The following is a 15,972-nucleotide window of genomic DNA, read 5'->3' as shown; positions in this document are numbered from 1 at the left end:
GGTCGGAGAGGTAGGGGGGTGCAAGACCGTGGAGGGCTTTGAAAGTGAGGACCAGGAATTTGAATTGCATCCTCTGTGTGATGGGAAGCCAGTAAAGTTGGGTGATGATGGGGGTGATAGGATCACGGAGCCTAGTGCGGGAGAGGACACGGGCTGCAGAGTTCTGGATGATCTGCAGCCTGTGGGGGGAGGAATTGGGGAGGCCGACAAGCAGTGAGTTTGCATAGTCGAGCCTCACGGTAATGAAGGCGTGTATGAGGGTTTCGGCGGCCTGCGGTGTGAGACAGTGTCGGAGCCGGGCGATGTTGCAGAGGTGGGGGAAAAGCAGAGCGGGTCATGGTGGAGATGTGGGGTAGAAAGAATAGTTGAAGGTCAAACAAGACCCCAAGGTTCTGGACTGGCTTAGCAAGGTGGAGTGTGCAACCATGGATGGTGATGCTGTCAGCGCCTGAGGGGAGGAGGCGCTGACGGGAGCCAATCAGGAGGGCCTCAGATGAGAGAACAAATGGTAAGTTTTCCAAAACAATGACCTGCAAATCAAAGAAATATTTCAGAAAACTGATCTTTGATTAGCACTGAGAGGTTTTGCTTTTGAAATTGCCCAACAATAATCTAGTTCATTATGTGACTGTAACTCTCTAACAAGACAGGTTTTGTGGATTCAGCAGCACAATTGTCAAAATTCACTTAAGGTTGTTCACACAACAAGTGTTCCAATAAAGTATTGAACTCTTCTGCTAAAAAGCAGGGGTGTGTGGTTAAACCTGCTTTCCATGATGCTCCTACCAAGTATTATTTCTGATGGTCTTTTCCCCCCACAAGGTACTTCAAAGTATATTGTACTACAAAGTACAAAGCAATATACAAGTTGAAAACTAATAATTCAATGGCAACATTTGGCATTCAAATCTGATTCAACATCAGCCTCAACTCATTTAAAGAGAACAATAAAGCGGACCTTTTTCAAATAAAAGCAACAAAGTAATGAAATCCAGAGCATTGGAGTTCTTAATGACCAACATTTATAACGCTCCGGGTTTGATTACTGAAACTTTTTTTTTGTTTGTTTGTTTTTGTTTTTGTTTTCCACAGCATATAAAGTGAGCTTTCGATCAATTTGGCCTGATGAAAGGACCAGTTTTCGATAACAGTTTTAACTTGTTTCAGTCTTCTTTTAAAATTGGTGTTCTGTTGGATGAACTTTTAGTGACATGTCGTGCTAAAAACGATTCAACAAAAAGCATAGGTTTGCTTCTGACTTTATTTACTTGCTTAGACACATGATATCATGCCACATTGTTGTGTTTACATAACCAGCAACCAGTAGAGAGTACTTAAAGTGTTGATTTCCCTGCTTAATAGCCACATTTGGAAGCAGATGGAGTTTAAGTCAGCAGTTTTCTGTGAGATGCATCTGATCTGGAGCCAAACCCGAAAACATTTGGGACAGGAAGTGAGCAGGCTTGCACTCAGTGTACAAATTTGTACCATGCAAAGACCTCAGATTGGTAAAGATTTCTGTATCTAAACAGTTTTTTTTCTAATGTGGTTCACTGCTTCATTCTAACTATAATTTCAGATATGAGATTTCACAGTAGAAGAGATTGAGACAAAGACAAACATTTTCCAGTTTGAAACGTTGAAACCTTTCAGGCCTTCAACTTAAAAATCAACAAAAATCCAAGAAAATTACATCCAAATCACAGAAAATCCATGTGAAAAATCTCACACATTTTCCACTTTACAATAATGATAAGCCTTACATTTAGTATAGTTGTCTTTCAAGTCAGGTCGATGTCTCAAAATGTTTCACAGGATAAACTGTAAAGTGGAGTGACTGTGTGTTGCGTAGGCGAACGTTGCACTGAACATTCATTTCCACTCTTCAGCTCTCGCTTGGATTAGGAAAGATTGTTCTAAATGTCAGGTTAATTCGCACTCCTCTATCATGATACTCCTTTGGCACTCGATGCTGGAAACAAACATCATAAGATGCATTCATTTTTTTCATGAAAAATTCATTTAGTTAGGTGAGGATCAGACTTGGCTGTGATTAATATTTCCCCTCCTTCACCCCCATCTGTTGACAGTTAACATCTAAGGAACTGTTACCCCATCAGGAGTTAGAGGAGTTTTTTTTAAAAAAAAGAAAGATAGATTAATAAGCTGTTCCACTCTCTGCCTTCCAATGCTGTTCTGTTTAAATACAGAATACGAAATTAAGGTGACAAGTATATCACAAGGTAGACAAAGCATCTGAAGCCCTGAACAGACATCCTTTATCCAAATAATATTGTGAGAGGCTTTCAAAACAAAATAAAGGATTAACAGTGAGATTGACTGTCAGCAAATTCTGGAAGGGAAACATTTCTACTTCTATTTAGGGAAGATCCTGTACAGCAGTTGGACTATTCGCCACATTTATACACAGGTTCACAATGATCTCGCTCACCTGCCAATCTTTCTGGGTTTCCCCCTCCATCACCAGCAAACAGCCATGATCCAATGGGATACGGATTCTGTCTACATATGTATAGTCTCCTTTTTCTTCCTAGAAATAAACAGAACATGTTAGCATTAAAGGATCATCTAAAGGATAACACTGGTTATGAAGACACAGACGATTTGTTAAAGTTCACAGTTAGATGTGTTAAGTATATGAGACTGGCCAGATATCCATTATATTAATCTGCTGTATATCAACTAATTAAAAGAAATACAAATCAGGTGCAATTAACTGCTAGCAAATTCAAGCTTTTCTGTATTCAAAAATAAAAACTCCAAAGTTTGTTCAGAAAAACCCATACAGCACCCATACTACATATCATTTTCATATCATTTCCGACCCTGGAATTTAGTGTGGGCAGTTTATTTAACCCAGTTTATACAGATGTTCAAATTAAGAGTGCTCCCAAGCACATTGAACTCAGAACAAAATGTGTCTATATTTGTTAAATGCTTCTTCGCTGAAGGGCCCTTGTTATAAATGCAAAGTTTTTACCTATTTTAGTTACAGATTGATAGCATATTTGACTTCAACTTATTTTCAGTGCAGCTGTCATTCATAAAAATTGCACAAATTTTAATTGCTTACAATATACAGTATTACGAGTACAGAAAAACAATTAATTCCTCAGAAAAGCAATACATTTTTATTTTCTCTGCAAGGAGGCTATTCAGGAATGCCTGGTACACCCACCTGTTGCCATCACCAATGTACTGTTGCCATAGAAACCATAAGGACCACACACTACATTTTCCTCTGTACAATTGTGAATCTCAGGCACCATTTGTAAAACTAAACATTTAGATTGGTTTGCAAAGCAGATTTGGCACAAGTACAAAATGATTTTCTGGTCTGGTTATGTTTCTGAGGAACAGCCCATTGATGGCTTTTGAATCTTTGGAAAAGTACAGAAAGGCTGTGTTCTTGCCTCAGGTTTTGATTCAAAGGATCTGAATAATTCTCAATAGTCATTCCTAACAAACATGATTGGACCTTCATTCTCTCCCTCCCCCACATAGAGAAATTGAATAACCCCAGCTATTAACATGCGATTACAAGGAGTGAATTGGCTACGCCTGATGGGAATAACCAAGAAAAGGCAAAATCCTCAAGGATTTCTTGTGTATTATCTTATTTTAATAAATATGGTGATAAATGAAGCAAAGGTTTGTAGAGATCTACAGGAAAATTCATATTCCGCCCTTTCAAAACCCATTACAAAACTAACAAAACCTTGAAAGGAACAAGGCTCAATACTAATAAGAGCATATTGATGACCTTGGAAGGTTAGCTGATGTTTATTATTTTGTGTGCATTCAGAATTAAAGGTGCCTATCTTAGAAAATGTAACAAAAAAGCACCTTAAAAAACTTGAAATTAAAATTCTGTATTCATTTGAGTTGAGCAATATTGTTCTTAAGTTTCAAATAAGACTAATTAGCTATACTTTTTGTGGGATTTATTTGTTTTGCACCCCTGGTTGTTTTAATGAGGTTTGACTAGAAAAGGAAAAAGATGTGGCCTCAAGAATTAAGGTAGTGCCAACAAAGTACTACAGTAATAGGCAGGGCAACTGCAGTAAATTAAATGCGTTTCGCATTTGTAGGCAACTTTTTTGTTAAAAAAAGGATTGACTATTATAATATTCAGGCAAATATGGAGTGAAGATTTCTCGTCAGAAGACCGCATGCTGATCATCGTGTTCAGAAAAACATTAAGATTAATTTACATGTCTTCTGCCATTTTTGTTTTCACAAAACTGGTCACTGTTTTCAACAGGAAATGCCTTTTGGTACACAATGTTTTTCAGACTAAGTTTGTCTAAGCGATGAATATAACTACAGAAAATTCCCATTTGTAAAAACTTATGAGAACAATGTCAAAAGCTTATTGTCAACAACAATCTGTTCTCTAAACTTACCCAAATTACCGTGTATTGACAGATTTATGTTTTAAAAAACTTGGTTTTTGATCCTATAATGTAATCAGCATGGATTATTTATGAAATGAAAATAGTAATGACCAAAATAGAATGTAAGAAGAATTTGTGATGGCTATACGTGGTTCAGTTCTGATGGCAAAACTTGCTCATCGATTTCTGCAGTAGATGTTAACGTGAATGCTGTCGTCACTCATATCCTTATGTCTGGATGGAAGTCACTGACTATAGCCAAACCTCACAAGCAAAACTTTCCAACAGTGCAAGGAATCAATCTAGGAGGTAGGTAAAAGGACTAAAAATAAAGCTGTATCTTCAGGCCCTCTTCAAAATAATTACATCTGTTCGAAAATTGTAGTTGGTTGCAAGCAGGGAAAGGAATCACAAGTTTGTAAATTGCTTGTGATGCCACAATATTTTGGAAAATTCCACTTTCAGTTCAGCTTGCCAATGTGGTTTCATTTCCATTTGTATAAGTGCAGATGGAACAAGGCAGACCTCCACATTTTGCCTCCCGATGTAGTTTTCCCTGTGTAAATGTTTGACTACAGTATTGCTTCAGTACAGAAACAAATCTTGAACCTTTATTTTGGCCTACGTTGAACCATCAACAAGCAAACTGAAAAATCCCAACATAGATTTCAAAATGCTCTAAGAGTAGAAGAACACTTGCGACTTGGTACACCAAAGAAGGTGAAATAAAGATTTTTTTTAAAAATTAGAATATTAACCTGACAAGTCATATCAATTACTACCATCATCAACTTTAAAAACTTACTGTGTGAATAAATGCCACAGATTGTAACTTTTCTTGGAGCATAATATATGGATCACTACAACATACTTTATTTAATACATGGAGGAAAATGTGTTTGGTTTCCATTTGCTCACACAGGTACTGTTTGTGTCAGCTTGGCCGAACGTTAGTGTATTCCTACCTGAAACTGTAACTATATCACAACTACATGCAATAAAATCGTCGTATCATGTTCCTAGCCTATTAAACCTAGTTTTTTTTAAAAAAAGGTATGAAACACAGTACTTACTGGAGGTGGTTTCTTTCTGAGCTCAAAATTCCTGGTTTCCCCGAAGCTGAGCGATGCAATAATGGGATTCGTTCCCAACGATGGCTCATCATCGCTGTGCCAATCGATGCTGTCCTTGTCATTCCGGTACAGGTTACAAAGCAGGGAGTTAAAGGTGTGTCCAGTTACTTCCTCAATTCGGTCCTTCAACATGGTCAGGAGAGGGTGCCACTAAACAAAGCACAGGCCGCTTACAATGTCAGAATCGTGAGAAAATTCTACACATGAAAGATTAGCAGCATTGTGTTTCAAACAAGGCAAAATGACATACGTGAGGGTTTGGTTTCATGGTTGAACGGGAATACGTATAAGGGAGCTCTCCATACCAGGATGTGAGTCGTGGCTCCTGATATGATCCATCTGCATCATACACATTTATTAATTGAAAACAAATCCATTAGCAAAACAGCCATTATAGACGTAGATTTGTGTAAATTATTTTATATTATTTTATAGTTAGTATTCGTCAGTAAGAGAGGCAAACTGTGACTTGAATTAAGATAGAAAGGAAACGGAAAATAACAGTAAAGAAATGGCATTTAGTGTATAGATTTCATGAGCCACTGAGGCACAGAGAACTGGAAGGTACCAGGCTGAGCCCTGGTGGTTGGCAGAGTGACATTGTGGGAAGGCAGTTCTCAGAGCTAAGGAGGAGAAAAATAGGAAATATTTGTTTTGAACATTCATGGCGTCTCCTGATTTTACTTTCTTAGAATTGAATGCAAAGATATATTATTATTTATTATTAAGATATGGAATATTTACATCATAAATGTTGTACATTAAATAAAAACTGCATAAAGTCTCAGCTATCTCCAGATAAAACAAACCCCGTCTGCTGTTAGTTTTTTGTTCCCAGGGTATTTCCATGTGCAGTTGCTCAAACATCCAATCAGCTTCTTTTGGTTCAATGAAACCAGGTTTCAAACACAGCCTGTTAGGGGATGAAAAAGAAAGCTCAGAATAAGAGATGGAAAAATGGCTCATTTGTTTGTAAAGATGTAAACAATAGATTTTAGAATGACACTCCTAACAAGTATATCTCACAATCTATATTGTGATAGAGTATTTTCCTTTTTACTCCCTGAATAATCTATTCGGTTTCTTGAGAGATGGAGGAATGGACACTTTGCCTTTCTCACTGTAAGTATTCACCTTGTTACATTCATCTCAATTTAAAGCACAAAATTGTTCAGTTAAGTGTCAGCAGCAGTATTCTACCCAAAATCCAAAGTGTGATTTCCTATTTCAGGACAGAATGAAATAAGACTTCTGGAGTCAGTTGTTTGATTCTCAGAAAACTATTCAAGAAAAAAAATACTCCTGCGGTCAAAAAAATCTTTAAAATGAGGACTGTTTCTTTGATCATTTATGACAAAAATTACCCCCTGGTTGCTTACTGGTTAAATGAATTGCCCAGTGTGGTACAAAATCCAGCAAGTCCCATTGTTTATCCCTCGTCTGTGCCTAGTTTATCGATCTCAGCCAGCGGCATTCAGCTCATTTCAAATGACGTCAGTGCTTTTGTGAAATAGTTTGCAGAGAAAGGGAAGAAAGTCATCCAAGGTTTCTGTTCCTGAATGACATGTGCAGACATCATGCCAGTGAAGATTGGGTTTAAATCACATATGTTTCGTTTGTTTGAACATCGGGCTCAGCTTTTATTGCTGACATTCACTGTCCAGATAAAAACAAGGACAGCCACTTAAGCAAAGTGTTGTGGGCTGTGTGTAAAACTGTAGAGCAGCATGAGTTAGCGCTCACAAAGTACACAGTCACTACACTTTACAATGTGTCCTGTGAAGCACTTTGAGACTTCTCAAAGACGTGATAAGGTGCCATATCAAATGCAAGGATTATTATTATTAAATTCTTTAAAGGATGCATCAAGGAAACCTGACACAGCACAAAAAAGGTCAAGATAACAAACCATCATTTTCAGCAAGAACCCTGATTATTTTTTAGTACTGGATTCCTGCATCATCATCACTACATATTTTGGATGAAGTCATGGAAATTCTGAATTTAATGTTTCTGTATCTCCAGGTGCTAGTTATATATCAACAGAACCGTTAATCTTAAAAAAAGTTTGGAGTGAGATCTCCCAAATCAGTCAATCCAAAATAAGTTCACATGCAAACTGGAGAGAAAACCTTCATTCCTTACCTGGAAACACCCGTCTGCCTATTGCTGATGTCATATACACCTTCTTTGCTGAAAAATAAAGAGATTATTTGTTTTGACCGCTGAGCTAGAAACTTGCAAGAATGGTTGGATACACGTTGTGAAATAATGAGTTATGGAGAATAAACCAAGTGGTGACGGATACTTAAATTGAAAATGTCACAACTCCCAAAGTATTGCGTCAAGAATTATGACCCATTTATTTTATATAATTTACTGGTATCTCAATAACCTGTGTATTTTGTTCATACCACACATGAACTAGAACAGTTTTACATTATTTTCTGAAAAAAAATTATTTATCCCCTTCTTTTATGTTCTTCCTCCCACTCACTGTTCCCAAGAGTTGGCAAGCAACGTGAAGTCGATCCTCTGCTAATGCCAGTCTGTAAGAACCATTCATTTACATGTGCAATGCATGAGACAAAGGGCATTGTGTGAATCTCCCAAAATAATGCATATATTTTGCTTTTAACAGTATCCCTATCTCTGTTGTCTTTCAGTCAGGAGGGCAGAATATTTGGGCCTGCAAGTCTTTCACATCTGCATCAACACTGCTCTGTGCAGATTTCCCTGCCCATTTTCTCTTCCTCTCTGAAACATATTCAGTGACTATATTAGGAAATAGTAAAACTTGTTCACAAGACAGAACACTGCGTTTTGACATTTCTGACAGGTAATGAATGGATCCTTATTTGAGCAGTTTTTTGCAATAGGACTTTCCAATTATCTGAGTGGTGTGATTTCATACTCAAGTGTTGGTCCTCTCGGGAGACATGGTAACAAGTGACAGACAACTAATCACCTCTTCCAGTTTGCCATGGGCGGCAATCGAGTGATTTCCTGCACAAGCAAGCCATTTACTGATTGTAGCTTTCAAATTGCTGGCTCAGCTCGAAGGCCTAGAAGCGTGACACCAACAAAAACTGTGACCAAACAAGAATAGTGTCACAACAGCGACACTATTGCAAAGCGTGAGAGCTCTACTGCAAATCACCGTTGCAAGGCAGGGAAAAATACCTCCTGGAGAAGCATCCTCAGCCACTCTCCTGCACTTCCTAGTGGCCAAGTATAAAATAGCATACATACTGCAAAAGGCTTCATTACCTTCTTAACCCAAGATGGTGTGTGTTCAGGGTGGGAGGAATAACACAACAACTTTATTACAAAAGTAATAAAGAGGTTGTATGCTTTTTATTTCAATGCCAATAAGTTTACCGTTTCTCCTGACGGTAACAGAAGTGAACCGTGTGATAAGCTTACAAACTACTCAAGAAATGGATTGTAATATAAGAAGCTGAGAAAATAAAAGTCTTAACGTTAATGATTCACAAAGTACATTGGCCTATATGGTTAAAGCTCAGCAAAAGTTGACATTTAAAACTTAACAAAAGAGTTATGGAGCCAATATAGGTTCCTCTGTAATTATCTTGTCTAATGATATTCTGTTTCCCCCGCCTTGGACATGATTATACAGAACACAGTTTCATTGTATTTTTAAAAATATTTTAACGCCTTCTGTTCCACATAAAGCATCAGATCCCATTCAGAAGAGGGAAATAACCTGAACTATGAACGTTAGAACAGTGCTGGCTTGAAAAGCCCACTGTGGTGCGCAAAGCAGCCTGAGGGAACCTGCCTTTTAGCTTCCCTCTCTTACTGCAGAGAATCCTATCCCATTCTATGCTTTACTATTTCTAACAACAATGGCTGACATGAATAGCTCACCAATTTTATAGCGCTCTGCTTATTCAGACACAAAGCTATAGTTCTTTAAAATGCTACAGCAGTTGGTACAAGACCCAAATGTTTTTTGGTTCGAACGCTTTGGTAAGCTTTTAAAAAAGCAAAATCTGAAACTAATGAAGTGAAGGAAAAGCCAGCCACAAGTGAAGGGAGGACTTGAAGCAATGAGGCATAATATCTTGCCGTGATTTCCACATAAAACTGAAGACAGGAATAAATAGAAACCCAATTACACTGAACTTTGTCTTACTACATTGCCTTTCTTTGTGAAAATCCTCAACATTTCAGTGGTCTTCTCATCTCATTTGGTTCATGCATTCCTGTGATGTAATGTTTAAAAGGCACACAGCTATGAATGAGAAACCTGTAACAAACCATCTCAAAACATACTGAAGAAATCAAAGTTCATATATAGTCATCTGCACAGAGATATTATACAAACACACAGAGGTATAACAATTGAATCACAATTGTGTAAAATCCACATAAACCCTCCTCTTCGACAATGCCTTCAGCCACCCTCCCTTACCCCAACGCCCCACCACCCCCACTCTCTGACTGCCCAGGCCCTTGGGACGTCCTCCCGACGTGAAAGGTGCTATCCAAATGTAATTTTGTATTGTGTTTTACAAAGACATTAAAGACAATCACATCAAATTAAAACCAATCAATTTAATTTCTACTTTAGGTTGGGTGCATCTTTCTGAACGCAGCAGATTTGAAAGGAACAGGAACCTGACACTGATTAATCACAGGACAGTAATGTCACCTTAGGCGGTCAAATGGCATAACCTATGTGACTAATATGATTATCATCTAAACTTTGCGATGGTATCACTTTGCAATCAGAAACCCTTGTTTTCTACGCACAGGAGCACTAGAATTTGTTAACTGAAATGTATCCATTATTTTTCTGAAAGGAAACAGACCCACTTTCCAACTGCACACACAAAAGAGCCCTGTCTGCTTATTGAAGTGGGAGCAGAGGGAACAGGTGAAACCACCACCATGTATGTTTATATGGCATAGAGAAATCACACAGAATCATTTCAGGATCAATTTCAAGGAACAAATAAGAGATCATATTCTGGCGGAGCATAAACATTAGAACAGTGTTCAGGGCTGCTCTCACTAACACTGTGGCAAAATAACATTTATGTACTTACTCAATAATCCTTTCTTCTGGAATTTTACGCTGAACCTGCGAAAACAAGTAACATCATTTTTTTTATTTTCAGAGAATTAGAAAGCACCTTATGTTTTTTTNAATCACTTCACTTGCTAGCATTAAAAATGCATGACTTGTGTTTTGAAAAGCATGCATTTAATTTGCACGATTTGGAAATTGTAACCACAAAGTCATTATTAAAGTGCAACAACAATGTATCATCTTTTAAATAATCAGTGTCTATGTGGTATTCTTTGTTCTCGACAATTCGCTACCCTAAAATGGCTTTTAACTTCAAAGATTTGCAACAAAATACTTCTACAGTACTTCATACTGCCGAGCCTGCCAGCTGCGATGCTTCACACTGTCTTGAGAGTAGGGCCCAGAAACCCAATGTGTTGGTGTCTAAGCTTTCAGGAACCCAGTGCTTCACTGATCTTGAAGTTCGCAGGGCAGGTGTTGGGATAGTGAATGCCAAAGCATTATGTTCCAGCTCTCAGGCTAGAAAGACCAACTCTGACTGTGAAACAATTCATTTTGAGGTTAAAATCTGGAACCTTTTTGGAAGTACCGGGTGCAGCTTTACCAAATTTGTTGCAGCAATACAATCTGGAAGGAATAGAAGGAATCCAGGTTCAATTCCTCCACGCTACTGGAAGAATAATGTCATTAATGGAAGAACAATGTCACTGGGCTGCTGTCATTTAACCCTTACACAAACACTGCGCAGGCTGTCCATACACTCTTCGGAAGCAGCTGATGCATAGGCTGGTGTCAAAAAATATAGTCATTGAAACCTTCACAGAGATTAAAAAAAAGCAGGTTAAATTATTAGAGATGGTGTTTTTTTTAATGATCTTAATATTTGGCCACATCAACTGTAAATTGATACTACTCCCATTTGTTTTTGTTGTTTGTGTAATCACTTGAATTGAAATCGAGAGGGTGCCTCTCTTTCCTCCTCTCCCTTTGCTTTGAGGTGCTCTCTAGCACACTAGTGCAAGAGATCACGAAGGATTAAGAAATTAATTGTATTCCAGCTTCTTGCATAGGAAAAAGTAGAACACATACACTTGTAAACAGAAAACAAAACAAAGCTACCTGTCGCAGCTAAATTACCCGTCCCTGCCGCTCACTCCACAAAACAGAATTACATTCTCTCTCTTGAATCAGCGCAGACAAATCACCCACAGTCTGTGGCCCACACAATAACCTCTCCATTGCGTCACCACCACCCACACAGTCGCCCACACAGCACAGTTATTCACTTACATTTACCCGCGACCAAACTCACCCAGTCATTACCACAAAGCACTTAAACATCAATTAAACACATCACTGACACATGAATCTTGGTTTGCAGACAGCGCGTAGGAAGAAAAATATTTTTAAGACACAATGCGATTTTAAAGAATATTCATGAGGTCGCTATTAATCTGTTAAATTTTCTGCCTTGAAATATAATGTTATTATTAAAATAATCTGTCTACGTACATTTAAGGAAATAAATTCCTTTCATCAGGAAGAATGTGCTTCAGTGTCCAGATGGACTTTACTCAAATTCCATCACTAAATCCACTCCAAGCATAATCTAAATTAGAGACAGAATAGAACCATGCGATCCTAAACCACAAGAGAGACAGAAGTTCATCAGTGTAACTTCTGATCCAAAGAATGGCACCTGTAATGACACAGCGCTCCCTCACTATCACACTGGGCTACTAGCCTAAATTATGAAGCGTGGATGAGAGGGCTCCAACACAGCTGAATGGTATTTAAGTTAACAAAACACAAAATACTGCAGATGCTGGAAATCTGAAACAAAAACAGAGAGACTTCTCCGTCAGAAGGGTCGTAGACCCGAAACGTTGACTCACTTTCCTTTCTCCATAGATGCTGCCTGACCTGCTGAGTTTTGCCAGCTCTCTGTTTTTTAAGTTAATGGCTCTAAAAGTCTTTTATGGCAGAAATTAATCAAATTAATTCACAAGAGCAAAATAGTTCCACACCACTATAATTAGGGGGTAAAACAATGATTATATAGCTCGTTCTATGTGTCTACTATCTTCTCCCCAGAGAACAATGTGAGTATTCTTGGAATGACCCAATAAATATTTGAGAGCCAATCATCACTGGAAATTTATTGAATTAGCTGACAAATCTTGCGCCCACTGTAACCTTTGAATGCCTGAGCACACATCACAATCACAGTCATTCGTTATGTGAAGATGTCATAGCATTGGAATGTGTCAATATGTGGCTTGGATGTGACGTTCTTACGATGGAAACGTCATGACTTGTCCCAGGGTTTCTTCGCCCCAAAATGTCAACAGCACCTTTTAAAGTATTGCGTACTAAAATTACATTTTCTTAAGAACATTTGTTTGAAGCGAATATTTAAATCAGTTAAGCACAGCCCACAACAATAGATGCACTGGAAGCCACATCTCTCCATCTTCACTGGGAACAAACCACACACGAATATATTGCAACACTACACCCACCTTTTTTTCCCCTTCAGCTAACTACCTTAACTCAGTTCTGCCTGAAGTTAACTCTTATTCTTCTAAGAACAAAAGGGCCTTGTTATGCTCCCAGTTGAAATGAGGGATAAAAGCAGGAATATGTCTTACATGTAACTTCATACTGCACTGTATCTGTAACTTGTAGAATGTAAAGCTGAACTCTTATGTAATACACAAACTTCATCTGATTTACATGTACATTTGGGAATAGAATGAAATGTACCATACTCCCAACAAATTGCATCCGACTGTCTGCAAAGTTGGATTTGAGGTACGGAGCAAGTTAGGACTGCACACTGGGAAACACGAAAACAATGTATTTTATCTCACCTCTGTTGGATCTTGAAAAACAAATTTTCTTTCCACTATAGCCTGCTCCTTATGTAGCCAGCGTTCTCCAGCCACATTTTCTGAAGAATGTCTGCTGGCTGAAAGCAAGATTGAAAACTTGTCAAAAAATTGAGAAGATACTCGAATATATATTTATCACCTTTCCACTTTGAATACATGTATTGTTCCAATTGTAATTTTACTGTGTTCACTTCCTTCAATAAGAGTCTAATCACAACTGTACACCTCTCGCAAGGAAATAAAAACACAAATTTACGAGACTGAAAATATTTTTTTATTTGAAACAACCAAGTTTACTAAGAAGCCTGTGATGTAGTACCCAAAATGCCACCATACCCTCAGGATAGCTGTGCTGCAAGTGTAATGCAGCACTCTTCTATATTTCTGAGCCCTTGAGAGCACAGTCAGTATATTTTTCAAAATTAAACTAATAAACTTTTATTTTATTTGCCAGATATGAAAGCAGTTTTCAAGTCCTGTTGATTTCTGTTTTCTAAACATTAAATACAAAGTACAAAGTATACAATGGTAGAAACAAAGATATACAGTTTAATCAAAACTGTACCATTGAGCCAGAACTACAATAGTTTATTTTTCAGGAAAACAAAAACTGTAATGTATTCTACAAGACAAGCAGTCATTCAGCAGCCAAACAAGTCACCGTGACAATGTAAGCTCCTAATTTCCGGCCTCTCCAATAACCAAACCAATTTCTAGAAAAATATGCCCATTTGTTCAGCATTCTTGTTTAATATCTTTCACCTGCTTGTGGCACGCCCGGTTTCTTCATGGGGGCTGCCCACGACCCCTGCACTCGGGCTCGCCGTCTCTTATCGGCCATGAGCTTTATCAAGGTTTTAATTTTTCCAACTCCAGCAACACTGCAAAAAGGAAATGGGATGTGAATTTGAGCTGAAAGCTCTGCTCGACAAAGCCAATTCTGAGCCCATCATTGAGTGAGGTCTGTTATACCTTTTGGGGTCCAATAGACCTTTCAGAGTCCATTGGATCTTTTGGGGTCTGATAGATGGGACCTATAAATTTCTGTTTTCTAAATGTTAAGTATGTACTAAAAATATACAGTGGTAAAAACAAGATATACAGTGGCACTCGGTGATTTAATATGATACAATATAACTATATAATGTTTAACGAGACAGCAACTTGCAAAATTTATCTAAATCAACAAAATACATTTTAAAAAAAAATTATTTGGTCAACTCAATCCACGACTGTTTGTGTGTGGGGGTCATTGCTGGGCGCCATTGGCTGCCGCAGTTTCGTCCACAAAACAATAACGGTCGAGTCACCAGGAGGCGTGAGGAGGCGCGGTATCAAAACCCGAGGAATATTTGCAGACGGCGCGGAGGGTGGGAGCGGGGGGGGGGGGGGGGGGTGTCAAATTTCTCCAGACCTGTGGATTGCTGTTTCGAAAATAGTACAAAACAAAGTCTACCTTCAGTGACTCGGGGACCTTTTGTTGGGATTTTTTTGTGTGTGGTGGAAGGAGATGATGATGATGATGGGGTGGGGGGGGGTCATAAACAGATGATGATGGGGTGGGGGGGGGGGTCACCAACAGATGATGATGGGGTGGGGGGGAGGGTCACCAACAGATGATGATGATGGGGGGGGGGGTCATAAACAGATGATGATGGGGTGGGGGTCATAAACAGATGATGATGGGGTGGGGGGGGGTCAGAAACAGATGATGATGGGGTGGGGGGGGGGTCAGAAACAGATGATGATGATGGGGGGGCGCTACAAAAATGTTTCCATTGCTACTCGATCAGTCTCCGTGTGTGTGTGTGTGTGGCGGATTATTAACCGTTAACTCACGCCTCCCCGTTAAAAGAGACGGTTGTGTGTTGCGGGGGGTTGGGGGGGGTGGGGGGGGGAGGGAGAGGGGGGGGGAGAGAGAAAAAGGTTCACACTCAAAATTTCCTGACGGTTGACGCTCGTGTCGGACATGACGTTGATCAACTTCCGCCCGTGCCACCGCCTCTCCGGCCCCTCCCCACATAGCGGGGCTCCGCGCTCAGGTTCCGGCCGCCCGCGCACGCTCCCGCCCAAAGCCCATCGGACAGTAGCCCAAAAGTAGCCCAATGTTCATTCGTTGCCCTTATTGGTTCCTTATGGTGGTGGTGTGGGGGTGGGTGGTGTGGGGGGGAAGGGGTGAGGGGAGAGGGGGCTATGCAGCAGAGTTGCCCCATTTCAAGTCAGCGCTTTTGAAAGGAAAGCCCCGTAAAGGAAAATAAAAGTCGTCTTTCGTAAAAGGGAACCAAAGGACGTTTTGCACGTCGCGTTACCCTTTTTTGAAGGCCGTTGTTGACAATAATGTGGTTTTTTTTAAAAAAAATGGGTCGATCGTGTAAGGACGACTTTCGGAATCCTGGCGGAAATCCATTTGAGTGCGTTTTTTTTTTGAGAGCAGCGAATTGTCCTATTTGGTGATCACCGGAGGTTAC

At 39.2% G+C, this 15,972-nt stretch overlaps 1 protein-coding gene across 3 annotated transcripts; it reads right to left on the bottom strand.

The window, feature by feature from the left end:
- Window positions 1–1,243: 1,243 nt before the first annotated feature.
- Window positions 1,244–15,520, bottom strand: alkbh3 (alkB homolog 3, alpha-ketoglutarate dependent dioxygenase). 3 transcript variants are annotated; one of them, XM_042341536.1, is made up of 10 exons: window positions 15,439–15,520; window positions 14,267–14,385; window positions 13,484–13,581; window positions 10,627–10,661; window positions 7,697–7,744; window positions 6,361–6,464; window positions 5,802–5,890; window positions 5,492–5,701; window positions 2,453–2,551; window positions 1,244–1,972 (listed from the first exon to the last, which is right to left on the bottom strand). In XM_042341536.1, the coding sequence occupies exons 2-10, from the start codon at window positions 14,343–14,345 to the stop codon at window positions 1,886–1,888; spliced, it is 849 nt and encodes a 282-aa protein (XP_042197470.1). In that variant the 5' UTR covers window positions 14,346–14,385; window positions 15,439–15,520; the 3' UTR covers window positions 1,244–1,885. The 3 variants fall into 3 exon arrangements, with proteins under 3 accessions (XP_042197470.1, XP_042197469.1, XP_007885843.1); XM_042341535.1 differs by lacking the exon at window positions 15,439–15,520 and adding an exon at window positions 14,961–15,027; XM_007887652.2 differs by lacking the exon at window positions 15,439–15,520 and adding an exon at window positions 14,477–14,695.
- Between the last annotated feature and the right edge of the window lie 452 nt (window positions 15,521–15,972).

The sequence above is a fragment of the Callorhinchus milii genome, unplaced genomic scaffold (assembly GCF_018977255.1).
Source record: "Callorhinchus milii isolate IMCB2004 unplaced genomic scaffold, IMCB_Cmil_1.0 Scaffold17, whole genome shotgun sequence".
Taxonomy (NCBI): Eukaryota; Metazoa; Chordata; class Chondrichthyes; order Chimaeriformes; family Callorhinchidae; genus Callorhinchus; species Callorhinchus milii.
This window is presented reverse-complemented; position numbering and strand designations above follow the sequence as displayed.